The sequence below is a fragment of the Crocuta crocuta genome, unplaced genomic scaffold (genome assembly GCF_008692635.1).
Source record: "Crocuta crocuta isolate KB4526 unplaced genomic scaffold, BGI_CrCroc_1.0 scaffold223, whole genome shotgun sequence".
In the NCBI taxonomy this organism is placed as follows: Eukaryota; Metazoa; Chordata; class Mammalia; order Carnivora; family Hyaenidae; genus Crocuta; species Crocuta crocuta.
In genome coordinates, this window is record NW_027529426.1 from 2295752 (window position 1) to 2316923 (window position 21172).

The 21172-nt window shown below is 40.2% G+C and overlaps 1 protein-coding gene across 5 annotated transcripts in view; it reads right to left on the minus strand.

Annotated features, from left to right (window-relative positions):
* The window catches only part of LIMCH1 (LIM and calponin homology domains 1), a 323338-nt gene that overhangs the window by 178680 nt on the left and 123486 nt on the right, over nt 1-21172 (minus strand). For all 5 annotated transcript variants that reach the window (XM_077758883.1, XM_077758881.1, XM_077758882.1 and 2 more), the window contains exon 2: nt 19380-19450. In XM_077758883.1, the coding sequence (XP_077615009.1) occupies nt 19380-19450 (71 nt within the window). The remainder of the gene's footprint in view (nt 1-19379; nt 19451-21172) is intronic.

Genomic DNA, 21172 nt, shown 5'->3' on the forward strand with positions numbered 1-21172 from the left:
TTCCCTAAAGGTAACCTTAAAGACCTTGCAAAGAAATGTATACTTTTTTTTTTTTAAAAAAAAAGAACAGATGTAGCATATTGTACCCACTGTCCTACGCCCTGCTTTGCCACTTACCAGTATTTCTTGGAGGTTGAACAATGTACCTTTGAGAGTATGCCTTATCAATACAAGTGGAGCTATGCCCTTTTTTAATAGCTGTTGACTGCAGACNTGGGGGGTGGGTGGGAGGAGAGCACTGGCTCTGGAGTCAGACTGACGAATCCAAAGCCCAGCTCAGCCGTTCACTAGGGGCATTACTTAGGGCAAATCTAATAACTTCTGTTTCCTTGACTGTAATACAGAAGTGCAGTAACGCCAATTGCATAGGTGTCACTGAGGCGTGAAGGTGGCAAAATATGTAAGGCTCTAGCACAGAGCCTGGTGCATAATAAGCTCTCTACAGTTGTGTGTAAGCATTTATTTTATACTAATTCATTTCATAGCATTTTAGATCAAGCATCTTTAATGCTTTTAGATTTTTCTCATGAAATGAAATGCCATTGCTACGAAATCCCCGAGCTTTGTTGCTGATCAGCCAAAGCAGAAAGAATAACAAACACACCAACAAAGAATTTATAAATTAAAAATCCTCCTTTAAAGAGGCACCTTTGTATTAATAATTTTAGTAACAATGCTCACCAACCCCTTTCTTATCCAGGTTTATGTTTTTCAAAGTCTTAAATACTTCATTATATCCATCCTTTGTAGAATTATAAGGCAGAAACCTTTCCTGTCACATGATGTCAAACAACAACTATGATATGATGCTGGACCTTAATTAAAAGAGCAAGAAAAAACTATGTCTCTGTCAAGATGTTTAACTACAAATTAAAAAATAAAACGCCTAAGTACTCTTAAATAACTGGAATACATTCAAGATCAAGGCAGCTGTATTTTCTAACATAAACATTGCACTTGTTCTGTACACAGTTTACAGTACACAACAATAGAAGATTACACTGAATTTACATTGCAGAATGCCCAACACCTGCTTATCTTGTATTTTGCATTAAACTGGGGACGTTTCTTGTACATATTAGGAGACAGATGGGAAGTCCAAAAATAAAGTTATGAGTAAGAGCCAAGGATATTCACATGCAATTTTATTAAAAACCACGACTGCCTTCCTATGTACATTAAAATATAAATATTTTCAATCAATACTTATTGATGACATACTTTACAGAGATGATGGTATTTTTATATTCATGAACCTTCTGAGCTGCACCGTCTCCCACCATCCTGCCCTGTAGAGATAGCTCAGGGATTCGTTCCACCGTGTCTGTAGTAGAAAAGACTGAGCCCCAGACAGAGGCGAAGACCTTCCTTAGGTCTTGCACAGCTGGTTTGCAGCATAGCAAGGACAGCCTTCACGTCTTGGGCTAGTCATTTTATACTGAAACTTAGTGCTTTAGAAAGTCTGGCTATAGTACATACCCTCAAAGTACAACTCAACCCCCCCCCCCACACTCACACGCACACGCGCGTGCGTGCACACACACACACACACACAATGAAGGAGAGAGAAAACGAGAGAACAAACCCTTAACATTTAACTAATAGGAAGGTGTAGTGAATTTGGAATAAGTAGTCTAGGTTTTGAAAGCTAAACTCAACACTCATTAGCCCTGTGCCTTTGGGAGGTCCCTTGATCAGAATGGGATTTTGGAAACTTCACTTTCCATCCAGGTTTGCAGTGAGGAGCCAGTGGGACAGTGCATGTTGCCAGTATTCGGTAAATGGAAATTTGCATACTCATACTCATTTGATATACTAAGCTACCTCTTTTGACTAAGTAAGTTCAGGTCATCTTAGTTTCAATTTTTCCATTAGCCAGCAGCCAAAGACTAAGTTTTACTTGTTTTCTTTTTTCTGGCCACATTTGGACAAAAATCTTACATAAATGAATCAACTTGACAAACGTGTATAGCTTGCCTAATATATGTGTGGTAAGAAATGACTAGAAACGGGAAGGCAAGTCATGATCTTGGATGATCTTCAATTATGAAAAAGTTAATGATATTAAAGGTAAACAAAAATACATGTGTTTCTTATATGATGGAAATTAAGTGGTGTCTACTAAACTCAACTTCTAAATCTGAAACGCAGGGTGACCTATTTCAAGGAAGAATATTCCGTATGTTCCTTTACGTATTCAACAAATATTTATGGAGCACGCATGATGTCTGGCCCAGAGTGGGGTATAGGGATAAAAAGGAAGATAGGACAGACCCCAGGTTGTTTCCTCATGGGGCATGCTCACTCACAGATTTAAAGCCCACAGGAGGACCAGAACTATGCTTATATGTGGTTCACTGTCACACAAACTAATGCACGGCCATCTTGAGGTTTTGAGAAGATGAATTAAACACTTGCTCTGCACAGATTCTATGAATATAGCTTTTAAAAAATTAAAGATTAGATTTCTTAAAGAAACAACTGTTGAGACACCTAGGGATTATGCTGATGTTCTGATTAGACCACAGGCTGCATTTATTAACTCTTTCTAACACCTAATATCCAGCTTGTGGCAATCTCTCAGTCATTGCTTCGTGGTTATAAAACACAAACTGAAGAAATTTGTTCCTATCTGTGATTAAAAGGAAAAACTTCAAATCTCTGCTTCACTCTGGTTCATTCTGATTCTTCCAGGTGCCAATATAATAGCTCTGCAAGGGACGTAACACGGAGGATATAGCTACAAAGGATACATTACAAGATTGTCCAGACATTAGGAATTAGACCAATGAGAAGTTTGTTATTGAACTGTAACATAAACATTAAAGGCGAGATTTTTTTTTAAATTGCAAAAATTTTACCCTACAAATCATTCAATTCATAAGTTCACATCTAATAATGATGCTAGAGTTTGGGGGAGAGTAGAGGAGCTATCTAGACCTTGAGCACAGGGTTGGGAAGTTCATGCTTAATCTCATGGGAAAGCACTTTATTCTTTGCAACAAGAGATTACATCACCATCTCATTAGCTTGGTTTGTACAGCTGCAACAGGCAGCTATGATCACAAAATTACCTACTTTGTGTCTTTTTTAATTTGGCTCAATAGTGTTTTTCTACGTAGTTTCCTTGATCACTTTCTGGGTTTGACTATACATTGTGAATGAAGGTGTATGCACTTTCATTTAATCTAACATGGCAACTATTTTTGAACCTAAGCATGAGATCAATTTAACCTTGACCATAAACCTGTTACAGATGTCATTTTTAAAGAGTTCTTTTTAGAGTTGCCTCAGCAGAAGGATAAAAGTTAATAAACCTCTGAGGTCAAGAAAAATGGACTAAACTATAGGGAAAAGTGAAACTTGAACCAAACAAGAGTTTCATATGAACAAAACAGTGATGGAATGTAAATTGCCATCATTAGTATCTACCAAATGTTTAAGGGATACTATGCATCGTCCAGAATGTGTGAAGGATAGGTCTATTTAAGCCACCTGCATTGAACATACTCAAAGAAGAGATGGTGAGGGCTTTAGAAGGTCTTTGTCTTAGAGTTCCAAGAAGTTGGGACTGACTCTGTAAATTGTTCAGCCCAGCAACGCTGGCTTTATTCTAACACACCTCGTGTGGCAGACACAACCCACCAAACTTGTCTCCTTTCCCTCCTGAGCACACGTTTCCCACCTTGGCTATATTTCCACCCTCCTCTGCAATTTTCTGTAGCCATACAACAGAGTTCTGGCCAATAGGGTGTAGACAGAGTGGTATATACCACACCTAGGCCTGTCCCTAAAACTTCTCCCAAGTAATGCTCCATTCTCCCTCTCCTCCGCTATTTATGGGTTAGATGTTGACACCGAGGAAGGCCTGAGAAAGAAGTCAGGTGCTAAGGATGGAGTCTCTATCAGTTGAAATCCCTGAACCACTGCTGGAAGTGAAGTCATCTCCACTCTTCCCTGTTGCCAGAAGGGGGCTATACAAGCGAAGTACATTTCCATGGTTTTAAACCACTGAGATCACAGCACCCAGCATTACCCTACGCATCACAGATAGGTCTTTCTCCTGTAAAAAGGGGCCCCACTTTGCCAAACTGTACCCAAGAAAATCCTGTCCTAAAATGAGAAATTGAACACCTGGGCACACCCTTTCCTCTAGGGCTCTCTGGGAGGGCAGCTAGGAGGGGATGAACTAGTACTCGACTCGACGCACTGTAAACAAATGGATGCGTTTTTTCCACCGCATTTGCTAGGGGAAATCTGTTACATATCAGTCCATACTCAATACTAAAAAACTAACACTAACGAAATAATTATACTCATGGAAGAGAAACTATAGCAATTATCTGAGTATCTTGGATTCCTTTTGATTCGTTATCAGTCTCTCCCACAGTCCAACCTTTTTATGGCCATTCCTGCTGTCGGGAAATTATGGGATTTTTGGACTAGAAGAGGCTGAAAAATCAATAAATCAATCTAGATACAGAAACTGCCACCAGGCACACATCTAAGGTTAGGGCTTGTAAATGTAGTTAGGAGTACAAACTCACGTTTCTAAATCCGAGAAGAGAACTTTCCTATGATGTCTCACTTTCTGCACTTCAGTAAATAATCTCCAGCTACTAATCTCTGCTATCTGGATCAACCTGCTCACCACATCCAAACTGACCCCTTCTAAATCTTGGCTTTGGACATGCTGCTCCCCTCCCCCAGTGATTTCTAGGCTCTTGAGTGCCCACAGGACACCCTCCAAATGTCTTCACCTGGTAGTCAAGCTCCCCCCCCTCACCAAACTGCCTTCCCCACTGTGTCCCCCTCGCAAGATCCTCCTTGATTTTATAAGGCACAAGTTTAAGATGACACGTGTGATCAATGAACTGCGAAAGCTGGCAATACATGAACAGAATTCAGTATAACCAAATAAACTGGAAACTAAAGTTACCCTGACACAGGCAATGATACGTGTGATCACGATCGTGCTATGTAGTAATTATGGATAAATGATAGTAATTAGTATTCCTTTTGCATAACTAAAACCTGGTATTGCTGGGCTTACTGTCAGGATGGTGGAAAGAAAACTGGGAACATGAAATTGCTGTGATTTATCTCTGAAAGCTTCTGTAGCCAGACCTGAACAGGATAAACAGCCAGCCCTTGCTCTCCACACTTCAGAAAGAAGTGCTCAAAACCCAGAGTTACAGATTGCCACTCAAAATTCCGAGAGTCAGAGTAGCCTCCAGAGACAAAAAGGCGTGGGTTCAAATCCCAACTCTGCAACTTGCTAGACAAGTTATTTAAGTATTCAATATCCTTGAGCCTCAGTTTTTTCCTCTGTAAAACAGGGACAATAATACCCATTAGTCATGGCGTGAGAGTGTGAAATACTGCATGTAATACACTTGGCACTAGCCTTGTGTGTAGTATACATTTGATAAGTGGCAGTTGATATTACCATCTCCATGCAGGTTTTGACTCCAGCCTCCCCATAGATGGAAATCTGATACAGCCGTCATTGCTCACCTCTCCTCCCAAGCATCCTGCCTGTAGCTAGAGGGAGGCTGAGAGTTGGAGGAGATGAAAAAACAGAAAGGAAGGGAATGAGATAATGTCAGTCCTTTTAGAGAGACTATGGCTCTGGGCGTCGACTCCAAAGTTGGGGATAGGGAGGAAGGAAGGAGGGATGCCGACAAATGAAAGGCATTAAAAAGCTCCAAAGACAAACTCAGCTACACTGCAGTTGTGCTCACAGCTGCCTCTGGCCCTGCCTTCCTGCCAGGTTCTGGCTAATCCTTTACCTCTTGCTCCTGTCTCTCTACCTCTCTTGCCACCCTGAGGGTGATGGGGGGAAGCCAAGAGCTGAAGAGACCCTTTGCTATTTTAGAAAGGGGAGGTCAGCCCCTAACATGGCTTGTTAGAATTCTGAGTTGATTTCCTATCCATTCCACATACTGTTACCAGATGCTTACCCCACACCAGGAGCTGAGCTATGCCCAGGCACCCTCAGAAATTGGGGTCTACAGCGGGCCTGTCACTCTTTCAGATGTGGTAGGAGTTACAGAAAACTGTGAAGAACATTAGTTCTACAGGGAAACTTCCAGGCTCTAAACGGTGACTTGGAAGAGAACTTTGGGAACACAGTATACGTATAAGAGTTGTAAACTAAGGATGGACATAGCAAGACAAGTGTAAGAAACATCTCTGCTTCTCCTTGGGATGCAAAGCATTTTATTCAAATATTTGTGTTTGGTGCACAGCAGAAAGTAAGCAAGTGTCTCTACCATCACCAGATGTCATTTCCTAAAAAACAAACATAATCCCATCGCTCCTTTATACAGACTATGTTGGCTGCCTACTGCTTGCTGCATGCTACTGAAACTCCCTAACATGTTACTCAAGGTCTTCTGAAAACTGACCTGATACCCACCCTTCATCTCCAGTCTGCCCCATCTTGAATTTGTCCTAGGCTCTGGCCACAGTTTCTTCCCTGAGCACTCAAAGCCCCTTCATGTTACTGAGCATTTCAAGCACTTACTGTTGCCTCTGTTTGACTTGCCATTACCACAGGCCACCCCTTACCTTTGTGGTCTGGAAAACTCATCCTCATCCTTCAAAACCCAGCTTACATGTTACCTCTTCTTCAACCACATCCGAGGTAGAGATTATATCTCCACCTCTAGATCCCAATACTCTTTGGCTTCCTTACTTATCACACATCACAGAAATTGTCCAACATCCCCATCAGGCAAAGGGTTAGTTCTCTCTGCAACCCAATCTCCACTGGAAGGATTAGATCTTGGTAGAGCATCAATGTTTGTGTGCTGAGTAAAGTGATATTAGACAGCATTTGAAATATCATGAAGCAAAAATTTTAAATTCCACTGTGAGTGAATGTATGGGTGTGCATTTCGTTTGTGTGTGTGTTTTAAGAGCTTGAGATATCTCACCCATAGAATGTGTAGAATCCAATTTTTTTGGTACATTGATAGGATCATGCAACCATCTCTGCAGACTAATTTTAACTATCTTTCCCCCAAAAGAAACTTCTTCCCTATTGGCTTTAACTCCCATCCCACCCACACATAATCCCCAGTCCTAGGCAACCACTAATCTACTGTCTGTCTGTATAGATTTCCCTATTCTGGGTATTTCCTATAAATAGGATTATATAAAATGTAGTCTTTTGTGACTGGTTTCTTTCATTCAGCATAATCATATTGGTTCATTCATGTTTTAACATGCATTGGTAGCTAATTTCTTTTTATGGCCAAACAATATTGAATTATATGAATATACCATATTTTATCTATCCATTCATCAGTTGATGGCATCTGGGTTGTTTTCAACATGTGGCTATTATGAATGTCAGAAACAGTTGTACACAAGTTTTTGTTTGGATAAATGAAATGTGTTTTCATTTATCTTGGATATGTATCTAGAAACATTATTACTGGGTCATAAGATAATTTAATGTGTAACCTTTTGAGGAACTACCAAATCACTTACCAAAGTGGCAGTACCATTTTATATTACCACCAGCAGTAGATGAAGGTTCCAGTTCCTCCACATTCATACCACACTTGTTCCCTTCCTTTCTAATTTTGCCATTCCAGTGGCTGTGAGCTGGCATCTTACAGATTTGATCTGCATTTCACAAAAGATTAGTGATGTTGAGCATCTTTTCATGTGCCTCTTGGCTATTTTTATATCTTTTTTGGAGAAGTGTCTATTCAGACATCTTTGCCCATTTTTATTAGGTGATTCTTTTATTATTGAGCTATGAGTTCTTTATATATTCTAGATACAAGTCCCTTCTCAGATATATGATTTGCAAATATAATCTTATTTTGTCCTATTCTGTGACTTGGGGAATAGTATTGTTTGCAGGACAAAACCTTTTAGTCTTGATATAGACCAATTTATCCACTTTTTCTTTTGTCACTTTTACTTTTGACGTTATATGAAGGAAACCATTGCCTAACCCAAAGTCACAAAGATATACTCCTATGTTTTATTCTAAAAATTTTCTAGTTTTAGCTCTTACACTTAGGTCTACAATTCATGCTCAGCTAATACAGCATGTTTTTAATACACATTGGTCAGTTAATACTTTGAAAATGTAAATTTTGGAGTAATCTTCCTTCTTCCCACTCTTCCTCCAAAGTGTTTTTTACATTCCTACACATGCAAGCATCATTCCATATAGAAAGAGAGCTGAGTCACTGTTACTATCTCACTAATAGAAAGTTAAAACATACAACCTCGTGAGTAGCGCCCTGTGTAAGACAAATTATCTGCTCTAGGCACAGCCAAAACACTTTTCAAACCAGAAACAAGAGAGAGAGAGAGAGCACTTGAAATCAGGGTTGTCTCCAGCCCAGGATATACAGTTGTCACCATCATGGGTGCTAAGAGGAAGGAAGCACTGAATCCAGGCTGCAGCGAGGGGGCTATCTCAGTGGAGGAAAAGATGCCCAATGTGTGGGTTTAGGATTTAGGGAGATGGAAATGGACAGGAAGTGAATACCCCAGGTGGCTGGAATGAAATGCAGCAAAGGCACAGAGATGGAGAAGCACAAAGAAAATCATAAATACAATAATTCTCTGTGGCCAGTGCAAAGGGATGGTAAAGATAAGCCAAATATAATCACTGCACCCAGCCAGTGAGAGACACCGGGTTCCAGGCAAAGGAACTTGAATCACGTCCTATTTTGTGGGAAGGGGACCAGGCCTGATGATGCCATTTTGGGAATGTTGGCCTTATGGTAGACCCTACAGTGGTATAAGGAAAGGCAAGCACTAGAGCTAATCGCTCAGCCATGAAGTCCTAACTTTCTATCTGTCGTGTCATTCACTCTTTCTTCTTTTCCATACTATAAAGAGGGAACTCTATTTCTGCATAGTTAACTTTAAAAATAAATCACTTATAAGCTGGGCCCTTGGTGGGCTATTTAAAAGGTCCTCTTCTGTGGGTTACCAAAGGAAACATTTAGAATGGCACACTTGAGGCAAGAATTTTGCACACTTCATTGTGGGAAGTCAGCCCACCCAGACTGACAGCCCAGTAGAGACAATAAAAAAAAATGGATTATTATGGAAATACAATTAGGGAGCTACTAAATCCTCTCAAATACAAGCAAAGCCTAATCCAGCATGTAACTCCAAAGGCAGGCAATGAGGTGGGCCTGATTCCCCTCTGCCACACAAGCAGCCCATACTTAACCCTGTTGTTATATGATTTTTAGTCAGTTGATCATTCCAAGAAATGTGGAATAAATTTGTTCAGGAGTAAGGAGATTAAGGCTGTGATTTAATTGAGCAGAAGTTTAATACTTTTTTAAGGTACAGATTGACAGGGTAAAAGAGATTACCACATTTTGAAAGGAGTGGTTCCTGAATGATAACTGTATTTCAACCACAGTTTTTGGCAGCATCAAGACACATGTAGAATTGCCCTACTGAGTTTAGGTCATGTAAGACTATGTATTAAGAAAAACGAAGTTGTGACCAGGATTATATAATTTTAATGGACAAAACATTTGTAAAGATGGATAAGCTTGAGAGTGTTTCAAATGTAAACACGTTTCCCCCTCCCCCACCCAGCAGACTCCTGTAATTGATGCCAAGGCACAGTTTGAATGGAGACAGTAACACCGACTTCACCACACCCCCCCCACACACACTGCTCTAAGAGTCCCTCTTTTGAGTAGGAACCAAGGGCTGTTTATTTCATGAGAATTCAAGAAGGAAAAAGACAACTCTGGGAGTTCATTATGCTCATCATGAACCTTATAGACTCTCCTTCTAAGTTTTTCATCTGTTTTCTTCTTTCCTAACAGAAGGCTGTTGGGATACTCAGTTCTTGCTTAAGTCCCCACCTAAGCCAAGCCAATCTTTGAACAAAAAGCGGCTTTTCACTGGAGAACTTAAAAAAAAAAAAAAAAAAAAAAAAAAAAAAGAGGTGTAATTAAAAACCAATATCAACAACGGAGCAGAAGTTCAGCTATCACTGTCGATTTTCCACAGGAGCTGNTACTTGAACTTAAAAGCTTAATGAGCCTTGGTGCCAAAGAGTGGGAGACTGGCCAAGTCAGTGAAGCCAACTGTGATATGGCTGAAAGACAAAGGAGAACCCTACACAGAAGGCCTATCAAATTCTTACCAGCCTGCTAAGGCTAAAATCAGTAAAGGCAAAAGGACCCAAGTTTGCTGAGATTTGAGTGAGCATCTGGGTTAGAGTAAGAGCTCCAGACAAAGAATGTGAAGACACACTTGGCTTTACCATCCTGGGTCTCCATCTCTTCATTACAAAGGGAGGCGGGAATTGCTGACCCAGGTTGTTCACCTACCAGGGTTGCTGTGAGGATTAAATAAGGTTTGGGTTTGCAGATACTGATCAAAGCAGTGGTGATTAGAAGGCATCAGTCTGGAGTCGCCAACAAGTAGGGTGACCACACATCCCCGTTTGCTGAGGACAGTCTCAGATTTCTTTGTTGTTCTAGTGTCTCAGCTGGCTAACACCCCCTCGTACTCAAAACCATCTCGATTGCATGATAAACTATATTATATAGTCGCTCTACAAAGAAGCCATTAGGTTCATTATTAGCTAGATCATTCATCATTAGCTAGATGAATACGTTTTCTTTTTTAATAGTTAAGGAAAATGTTACGTGCATACTTTACATTAGATAAGGTCTCTACCAAGAGACTGTTGAAATGATGCAACAGAATGAGCTAGACTTACAATAAATGTGGAATCATGATCACTGGTGGGGCAGTTCTCAGAGACAGCTATTAATTGACAAAGGTCTCCAGTGCCTCCCTCTATCATCAAGGCAGACCTTTTCTGAGGTCTTGTGCAAGGTGACCTCTGCTGGGGCCATGTAATATAGGCGACCACCAGTCTCTTAAAAGTCTTCTTAGTTTCCTTGGTTTCCAAGACATGACACTTTCCTGGGTTTCCTCTCATCTCTCTGATACCCCTTTGTGAGCTTCCCTTTCTCTCACCCCTGATCCAGAGGCAAAGCTTTCTCAAACTGAGACCTTGTTCTGCTATTCTCTCTTGATGTGATCTACCCTGCAGAGAGATTGTTGTATATTTCAGCTTGGCCTTTATGTCCAACAATGGCTGGCAAATCATATTTGAAAAAGTTAAATCCATTGCCTCATCTCTAGGCTCCAGACTCCTGTTGCCAACAGTCTGCAGGAATGTCCCTTAGGGAGGCTATCTATATCTCAAACTCACCCTGCCAGAACTGAAATCATGACCTCTCCCAACAAATAGACGCTCCTCTTCAGAGTGCACCAGAGGCCCTACTCCACTTGCCATTAATAACTGAAACACTAGTTATTTTGTAGCCATTTCTTTCATTTATCTATAGCCTCTACCCTACCAAGTCCTATGATTTCTTCAGAATTCTTCTTATTTCCATTGTTCTAGAAGTCAGAACCAAAAATCCTTCCATGGTTTCCAAGGTCCTGAGCAATCTTTCCCCTGCCTCTTCCTCCTCTCCATCTACTCTCATCTCACACCATTATCCCCCATTTCCTATATTTTTGCCAAATGAGTCTCCTTGTAATTCCTCCAATATACTTAGAGACCTCAGACATGTTACTCTTTCAGTCTAGAAATGCTTCCTCCCTATTTCCATCTCCCCTCCCCATTCCCTGGCTTATCTCTACTCTACATTCAGATCTCTACCTTGATGTCTTCTACAAGAGAACCTGAGATTTATACCCATACAGAGTCAGGATTTAGATTCCAGATCTGATCAGAGCATCCCTGTTACATCATTTTATTGTATAGTGTACTAGACTTTCTAGTAACTTACCATACTTGTAAGTGGGTTCTTCAAAATGTTCCTTGAATGAAGGAAGAGAAACCCTTCCTTCTGTCAGGCAGATCTCTTCTATGTATACCAAACATAGCATAATCCTTCCTGACCTCAAACCTTGCCTTCTCTTGTCTGTATATAGGACTCTCTTCTCTTTCCTTCAGACTACTTCATTAAGTAATATTCACTTGATGTAGCATCTGTCCAATAATGATCTCCCAAACTATAACAATCTTCCTTTGTTTAACTTCTTATTAAATCTTGGTCACTTGCATTTACTCATATGTTGGTTTACACGGTCACTTAACTATTTGGTGAGGGTGTTCAAGCCCCCAAAACATGAAAAAACTCTTGAAGATCAGGAATCACATCTTCCATTCCCTTTTCATGTCCCTCAGTTCCTCCCTTGGGACTGTGCAGAACATGGCCAAGATCTAACAAATCCTCCGTATGACAAAATGTCTCCATGCAAAATCACACCGTCAACTTCCAACCTGTCCTAGAAGGCTAGTACATATCTGTGGCACACCACATCTCACGCTGGAATCAGGACAAGGATCCAGGACAAGCCTTCCTTCTTAGAATAAGCAGCTCATTCATCAGTGGTAATATAAACAAGTGTTTGCCAACAGATTTCTTATCTTCAGAAAATTATTTCACCAACATAAGAACCAAGACAAAAATACACAAGACATTCTCTATTGGTCACTTGTTTGCAAACAGACATACTCAGACTTTGCATTCCATGCAAATGTGTCTGCAGAACAAAATCCCTAAGTTGACCTCTATAACTCTGAACCTATAGTGGAGAATCTTATGCTAAAAGGAGATATTTCTATGCTTTGGTCTCCAGTCTTCAGGGATGGCTCTACTCTTTATGTAAAAGTGTGTGTGTGTGTGTGTGTGTGTGTGTGTGTGAAGGGAAGGGGGAAGGCAGAGGAGGAAAGAGGAAAAGAGGAAAAAGAAGAGGGGGGAGGAGGGGGGACAGAGACAGTCCGACAATGACAGCTAAGACTAGGAGAAAGTCAAGATCACTGTTGATGAGGTAGTCTAGCTAGCAACCTTACTACTGGACTCAGTTTATGCAACAGGTGCCTGTAATAGACAAGTTATGTGCCAGACCAGTGTCCCGTGAAGGAAATACAAAGATAAACAGAAGAGGTCTTCAGGAAGCTTTCGCTCTGGTACAGGAAGCAGATGTGGAACAAAGAGGTAGAAACACTGTGATACATGCTAGCACGAAGGTGGTATGGGTCCTTAGAAGCCAGATGGGAACCTATTAACTCTGCCTGGAGGGTTCTGGAACAGCTTTCCCAGAGAAAGAAACCAGGCTGGAGAGAGTGAGAGGAAATGACATCACCACGGAGGTCGAGGTTACTGTTTTCAAAACAATCACTCTAGGCCTCAAGCTCTGCCAGCCAAAGCTCATTATTCACAGATGGTCAAGTTTGTAAGGGACCCAAACTTTCTTGCCCAGCTTTTGATCACAGGCTAGGCAAGAGAAGCTGGAAAGTAAAATCCCAGCTCGTTCATCCTGTGGCTTGTTGGCTGTCCTAGAGAAAGAGCCGATGGGTGCACAGTGACATAGAGTTGCACTGACTATGTTGTATTCATAATTGACTTTGGGCCTATTTCCAACAATAATAATGAGAACAGCTAGTGGTCCAGAGTGCCAAGCGAGCACCAGACACCGCTGAGTGTTTTACAGTATTCTCTTCCTGGAATCTCTCAGGGACTTATGAGGTAGTGATTTCCCCATACCACAGATGAAGGGAGACAAGTTAATATTTAAGGGTCTGCTATGTTCCAAGCACTGAACAAAGAGATTTATCCATATCATCAATTCATGTAACCTAAGAGCAACTCTATTAACTAGGTACAATTATATTGGTTTTTATAGCTAAGGAAACTGGGGCTCTAAGAAGGTTAGGTAACTTGCTTGAGGACACATAGGAGACAAACCAAGGATGTAAGCTGTTAACTATGTTGAACCATATGAAACCACACTTCCTGGCTGTTTTCAGTCTGTTAATAACAGTTTCCTAGGATTCAACCTAAGTGTTCCCCAATCCATTCACTTTCCACCATACCATCTCACAAAAGCATTGGAACTGGCTTTTGTTAAATGTGTTTCGTTGGGTGGTAACAAAGAAGAAAGTAAAAGGGGTGAGGGAGGGTGAGAAATCAAATAACAGAGAAGATAGGAGAGCATGCACCCCGTAACTAGATGCCACTTCGGTTCCCCTGAAAAACATGGGGGTTCAGGGCACCAACCCCGTCTGCACAGCTGAAAATTCATGTATAACTTTTGACTTGCCCAAAACTTAACTACTATTAGCCTGCTGTTGCCCAGAAGCCTTGCTGATAACAGTTAATATATATTTTGTATGTTATATGTATTATATACGATTTCTTACAATAAAGTAAGCTCAGGAAAAGAAAACGCTATTAAGAAAATCATAAGGAAAAGAAAATACACTTACTTTGTTGTATTTATCAACAAAATCAAAATGTAAGTAGACCCACACAATTCAAACTATGTTGTTCAAGGGCTAACTATCTTATCATTTTGCCATACTTACTTGATCTTTTCCTGCATATGCCTCTTTTTTCCTGAACCATTTGCATCTAGTTGCAGACTATACACATCATCTTTATATTACTCTTGTAACTTTTCTATAAGCTTGAAATTTTTCAAAATAAAAAGTTGGGTGGAAGAAGGACTTCTAAAAAGTCCTGAAAGGGGAGCCTGGGTGGCTCAGTCTGTCAAGCGTCTGATTCTTGGTTTCAGCTCAGGTCAACATCTCACTGTTTGTGGATGCAAGCCCCACATAGGACTCTGTGCTGTCTCCCCACCACTACCACCCCTCCCCCACTCATGCTGTCTCTGTCTCTCTCAAAATAAACTTAAAAAAATGCCCTGAGAAAATCTTTTCTAAAAATTATTTTATTTACCTAAATAGCATTCTTGCACTGCCCAAACTCACTGCCCAAACTCTTAACGTTATGTGGGTAAACAATTACATCCAAAATTTATCCAATAGTCCTTATGAGCGGACAAACTTTCTGTAAAGGACCAAATAGTTAACATTCTAGGCTCTATGGGCCATATACGAACTTTTGTCTTATTTCATTTACAGCCCTTTTAAAACATAAAAACCATTCTTAGTGAGAAAGCCAGTACAAAAACAGGCCAAGGACCATAATTTGCCTACCCCTGATATAGACAGAATTCCACAGAGTTCTAACTAAATAATAAAGTCATAGTCAGGAAAACAAGCCAGAAACTTTCCTTTCTGGAATTATTTCAAAACAGTCTGATCTAGGTACAGGGAAGTAGATGACAGTCATCAACAACTCTGTTCTGGGAGGGTCTTCCTTAGGGAATGGTTATTTGCAGCCTTCCTTTTAAACCCTGAAGTCCTCAAGGACATAATGCAGTTCTTGGTTAACATTTCTAACAGCATGACACTTGTCACACATTTGTCACCCGGTCACATTTTGACCCCAGACATTTTATTTACTGCTCCGTAGAGGACTCACATCATTTGATCGTTTAACCTCCAAACATCAAGTACACACAGTTGGCAAAAACCATAGAGGAAGAGAGAAGTGATTACAGCAAAAACACATGTACTAGAATTCTACTTGGCACGTGCAGAGTCTAGTTTGTACTTGCTATTACTACAAGTTACGCATTTTTTGCCGAAGTAGTACTGCGTATGGGGGCAGCCTATGCAAAGCCATGGGTACCGCGCTTGACAGGCAAAGTAAAAGAGCTCCCAGGGTGACTCTGACATTACTCCATTTCCACCTTATATGCTGCCTGTAGGCGCCAGTCTTTTCTCCCTTGTCTCTGTAGTCTTTAGTCCACATCCACACCTCCGCCTTTGTCTCTATCTGGTTTGACGGCTCTACCTACGAAAGCTGAAATCCCTACATCCTCTACAGACTACAGCCTCCTTCGCCCGTTAGCTCTCTCATGCTTTCCCTCTTATGGGACTTGCCTTCTTATCTTGAGAAGGACCACCAGGTCCTTGATGCTTACATCCCAAGACCACCAACCTCATGCAGTTCTTCACGCTCCATCCAGCTGAGACCCGGTGGTTATCCTCTGTACCGCTCAATGCTTTCTGGCGCCAATTCCATGCCACCATCACTAACCTCCAAACCTCTTGCTTTTCTCTCCCACTAAAATCCCAACTGCAGGCACAGGACAGTTGTTCAGAGCAAAAGCTAAGGAATCAGACTTCCAAATGTAAAGCTTTCTTATCTGTATAACCTTCACCAAGTTATTGAATCCTCAGCGTCACTCTTAATTCCTCTGTGAAATGGGTATGATAATAGTCCTTACAAGCCATATGGAAGTTTGGTAAGAAGGAAAATGAGACCCCAGGCACAGAAGAATGCCCTTTGCTTGATGAGAACTATGACTTTTTTTTCAGACTCATAAACAACTCAGGAAATGTTTAGTGAACAAAGAGCATGTCTCTCCAGTTGCAACCACCATTTAGAGCTGATCTAACTCAGACAAAAAGACGAGAGTTTGTTGAACAAAAGGAATCATTCATGGATGCTGTTCATGTATTTTTCAACTGGGGTCATTACACTATTACAAGACACCAACTGGGCTTCTGTTTTGAATAATATGAAGTTGAAAAGCCCAACAATTTTTAAAAAGAGGGCTGTATATTATGAAAGCCTCAGTCTCAGAAGAGCTGAATTGCTAGTTTTCGAAATTTGAAATTATAGGGAGTTCTTACATTGTTAAATGTTGCTACATGAGTGGAAATTTTGAGTTAGAAAGCTTTAAATCAGCATCCACAAAACTCCTCTGGTTCTAGAAAGTGGCACACCCTTACACATTCTCATCTACTCTCCAAAGACAGGTGTTTAAAACCTGTGTGGATCCACTGTCTGGGAGCCCACACTTTCCTGAGACCCTCCAAACTGAGTTTTCTACCTTTTGGTCCTTGCCGTCAACCAGCCCCACAGTGTAAGTCCCCCTTCTTGCGAGATGGGTCTCAGGATACAAGTCCCAGAAAACAAACTTGCTGATCTCAGCAGCCCAGTATGCTTCAGCTCAGATAGAATCTAGCCATGCCCTTGCCCCGACCAAAGACGAGGGGAAAATCTTCCTCCATTGCTCTCAACCTTCAGTGCATTCAGTTGTTGGGCCATGCTTTTGTTTCTCATTGCTCTGTGGCTCCTGGACTCAGAAATCTGTTTGCATCTGGTTTCTCCAGCTGCTGACCCAGCTTTTCCTCGAGGGCTCTGACTGAGACTCATGCTACTGACTCTTTTGATGCAGTTCATTCTACCTTAGCAAACTCTGCTGGAGCTCCAGGCTGGAATCCCACAGGGAAGCCAAGACTTGACTCTGGTTTTCAGACTCCTCCAAATATATCAGTGGGTCTAATCTTCTGTGGGTAGGAGACTTAGACAATAATTGACTTATCTTGAGTTCTGGCCTACATGCCGTTCAGTAACACTTGTCCAAGCCTCTGTGTTGGCCAGTTCATTCAGCTTCACTCTTGGCTGTCGACAGTCCAAACCCTTTATAACTTAAGAAGGCCCCTGGCTATAATCTGGGCCTCTATCTTGGCTAACCATAGTATTTCTTAACCATGGCCTAGACCCAAGCCCCATCCCTCCACGCCTAAACAACTCCAACATTCATTAATGTATCTGTAAAAGGCCAATGGATGGTGCCACTGCTCACATGACAGAACTCATCCTCTAACTCAACATCTTCATCCAGTTAAGAAGCAAGTTCTATGCATGCAAATGTCTCCAGACCCAGAGCATCAGCTTCAGATGAGCCTTCTCAATCCAAAGTCTGGCAAGCAATACTACTCCTTGACAGATTTATTTACAGGAATATAGCGGAGAGATGGATGCCCACAAGAATCTTTGGAGCAAATGTTAGCTAAACAAAAGTTGGTACCAAAGACACATTTCAACAGTTAAAATAGCATGATGCACATAAATTAGATCAGATTGTGGCTAGTCTGTATTCAGGAGAGGGCTAAGCCCAGCATCACTGGGGAAGCTGGAGTTAAAACACAAGGGAAGTGTTTGGAGCCTGCCTGGGTTTGTCTCTGGTGAGACGCTAAACTAAGTATGGCTTATGTAAGAGATGAGCTCAGATTTAGATTTAAAAAAGGGAGGAGAAGCAATGAGGGAAGTAAAGTATGAGAAGAGAGAAGAGGCTCCCCAGGAAGGAACGCATGGAAACAGCAATCAGGGCATGTAAATTTCTCTTTGAGGAAAAAAGGACAGTGGGAAGCAGGGAAAAAAGTGCTGGCAGGAAGTGTGTTGAAAAGTGCTGCCTAATCATCAACATTTGTATAGCAAATGTAATTTTTCAAAGTACCTCATCCATGTTATCTCCTTGAAAGTCACAAAAAGCTTATGAAGTAGGCAAGAGTTGTTAACTTTTTTGTTACCATTTTAGAGAGAAAAAATTGAGGCCCAACGAGGTAAATGATTCAAGGGCTACAGTAAGACTTGCATTTCTAGTTCTCAGGTTCCAAAACCTGAAGTCCTTCAACTACACTGGTAGGTACCAAGCAATATTCTGGAGGTCGCCAAAATAAAAGTGCATTCTATGTCATTTCACTTCCACAAAGTTCAAGATATAAGGCAAATAAATGCTATGGTGATAGAAATTAGAACGATGTTTCTCTAGAGGTGGTTGAGATGGATTGGGAAGGGACAAGAGGGAATTTGCTGTCCTATATCTTGACAGGGTGTAGGCTACATGCATGTACACACTTCTCAAAATCCATCAGGTTATATATCTGGAGCTGTGCTTTTCCTGTGTGTACATTTCACCTCAATGGAACAAAAACCAGTATCCGAATGATAGAACCTATGAAATACAAAATTTGAGACCTTAAAGTGTATGTTCATCCACCTCTAAGTGTTACGACTCTAGTTTATTTTCTGTAGGGCCACTTCACAGAAAGCTCTTGAAACCATTATCATAGCTGTGCTTTATGACAAAACCCAGGTTCAAAGCATAAAAATCACACATTGCAGTGATTATTCACATTTGAAATTTGCCAGTAGCGTAAATTAAGTAAGTTCAAAATGCGTCAGGGGAGCAAGCCCAGTGAGGAACATTAACTGCCATGTTTTAAGATATTGTAAGTAATTAGATGCATTGTTTCACATGGCACAAATTGCTTTTGTTTGGGGGATAAAGGGGAGAAAAGCTGCTACTTTTACTACAAATGGGTCCACATCCTCCCAATTACCTGGGCCCAGATTCCTACATTATAAACATTGGTTGGAGCTGAGTAGCAGCTACCAGATACTTCTTTATCTAAGTAGAAATACCACAGTCCCCATCGCTTTCTCCTTATTGTACGCTAAAACTCCCTCACCTACTTAGGTGTACTGCCTAGCCTAGTGATTTTTTAAAATTTCAGAATCAAACTATGAATAAATGCAAAACAAAATACAAAGTTTTACAGATGAACTGAATAGTATTTATGATTTTTTTTTTTTTTTAGTAAAACCAATTGAATAATAGGCTATACTTACTCGCAGAGAAGGATTCCATTTTCTAACCCTGTCCGAAAATCTTTATCACCAAAACTTCTGCCGGTTACTTGCTGGAAAAAATAAAAAGAGGGAGAGAACATAAATTTTTCTTTTTTAATCAGGAAGTTCAATGATTTTTTAAAAATATTTAATAGCCTTGAAATAACTGGTGGCATTCCAAGAATGGAGAAAATCTGTTAGATCTGAATTTCCTTTTCATGTGTAGTTTGCTGAGATCAGCTAATCCTAAATTTAGACCATTATTTTGAAGCCTTTTCCTACCCAGTTCCTTAAATTGTCTGTTCTTCCTGATAAGGGTGTTACTTTTGGGGCTTGTCCATAAGTCAAGGCCACAGCATCAATCCACACACTTTCAAAAAATCCTGCAGAAAGCACCACCTAAGGATAAAGTATCTATTTGTTAAAGTATTAAAGGGGGGATGGTGGGGAGGATACAGGCACCTATCCTCAAGAGACAAACATCAAGACAGGAATATTAAAGCCAACATCCATACTAACTAACTTGGTGTGAAAGAGAAAAATAAAAGCTGGAAAGGAATGACACACAAGATTAGTGACCATTCTTCATGCCTCTGGCTTTCAGCAGCCCTTTGCCATAGGCACCTAGGGTACTCATTTGTCACTCAACAGTATATATTGAATATCTAGAGTATGCCAGGTAAATATGCATACTAAAAACCCTAAAGCAACCTTAAAGCAGCAAAATAAAAAGGTATAATTAATAAGCTTAGAAAGGAAATAAAAGGGAATCATAAAAAAATATTCTTAACAAAAAAGACAAAAAGAAAAAAGAGGAAAAGAGAATACAAAACGTATGGAATAAAAAGTAAATAACAATACTGTAGACTTATACCTACCCATATCAATAAGTGCATTAAATATAAATGGCCTAAATATCCCCAATTAAAAGACAGAGATTTTCATATGGTGGGGGGGAGCAAAACCAAACTATGTGGTGCCTAGGAGAAATGCACTTTAAAGATAAAGACATAGTAGATTAAAAATAGAAGAATAGAAAACGATAATAAAGGCTAATGCTAATTTTAAAAAGCTATGTATTAATATCAGACAAAGAAAGTTTTAGAACAAATAATAATACAAGGACAGCGAAAGTCATTTCATGATGACAAAGGGTTTAGCTCATCAGGAAGACATAAAAATCCTAAAAATTTTTACATTTAATAAAAATTTCAAAATACATAAGTCAAAACAGGTCTGTGAGGAGAAATAGACAAATTCACAATTACAGCCAGAAATATATTATCTGTCTTCCATAACTGATAAGGTAAGAAGACAAAAAATCAGTAAGGATATAGAAGACTTGAACAACACTGTCAACCAAATTGACTTAATTGACATGTCAACAATACTTCACCCTACAATAGCAGAATACATATCTTTCTTCCTAAGTTCACAATGAAAGTATTGAGATAGACCAATTTCTGGGTTTCTAAACAAGTCTCCTCAAACTTAAAAGAATTCAGTTCTTAAAAAAGCATGTCATCTGACCAGAGTGGAATTAAATTTGAAATTGGCAACAGAAATATCTCTGGAAAAAAATCCCCAAATAACTTTAAACTAAGTAACACAATGTTAAACAACCCACTGATCAAAGAAGAAACAAAAATAAGTTAAAATATATTTTGTAGTGAAAGAATATGACAAAGACACTAAAGCAGTATTTTGGGGATATTGACAGCACAAAACACCAATATCAGAAAAAAAATCTCAAATCAATAAATTTTGCTTCTACCTTAAGCAAATTAAACTCA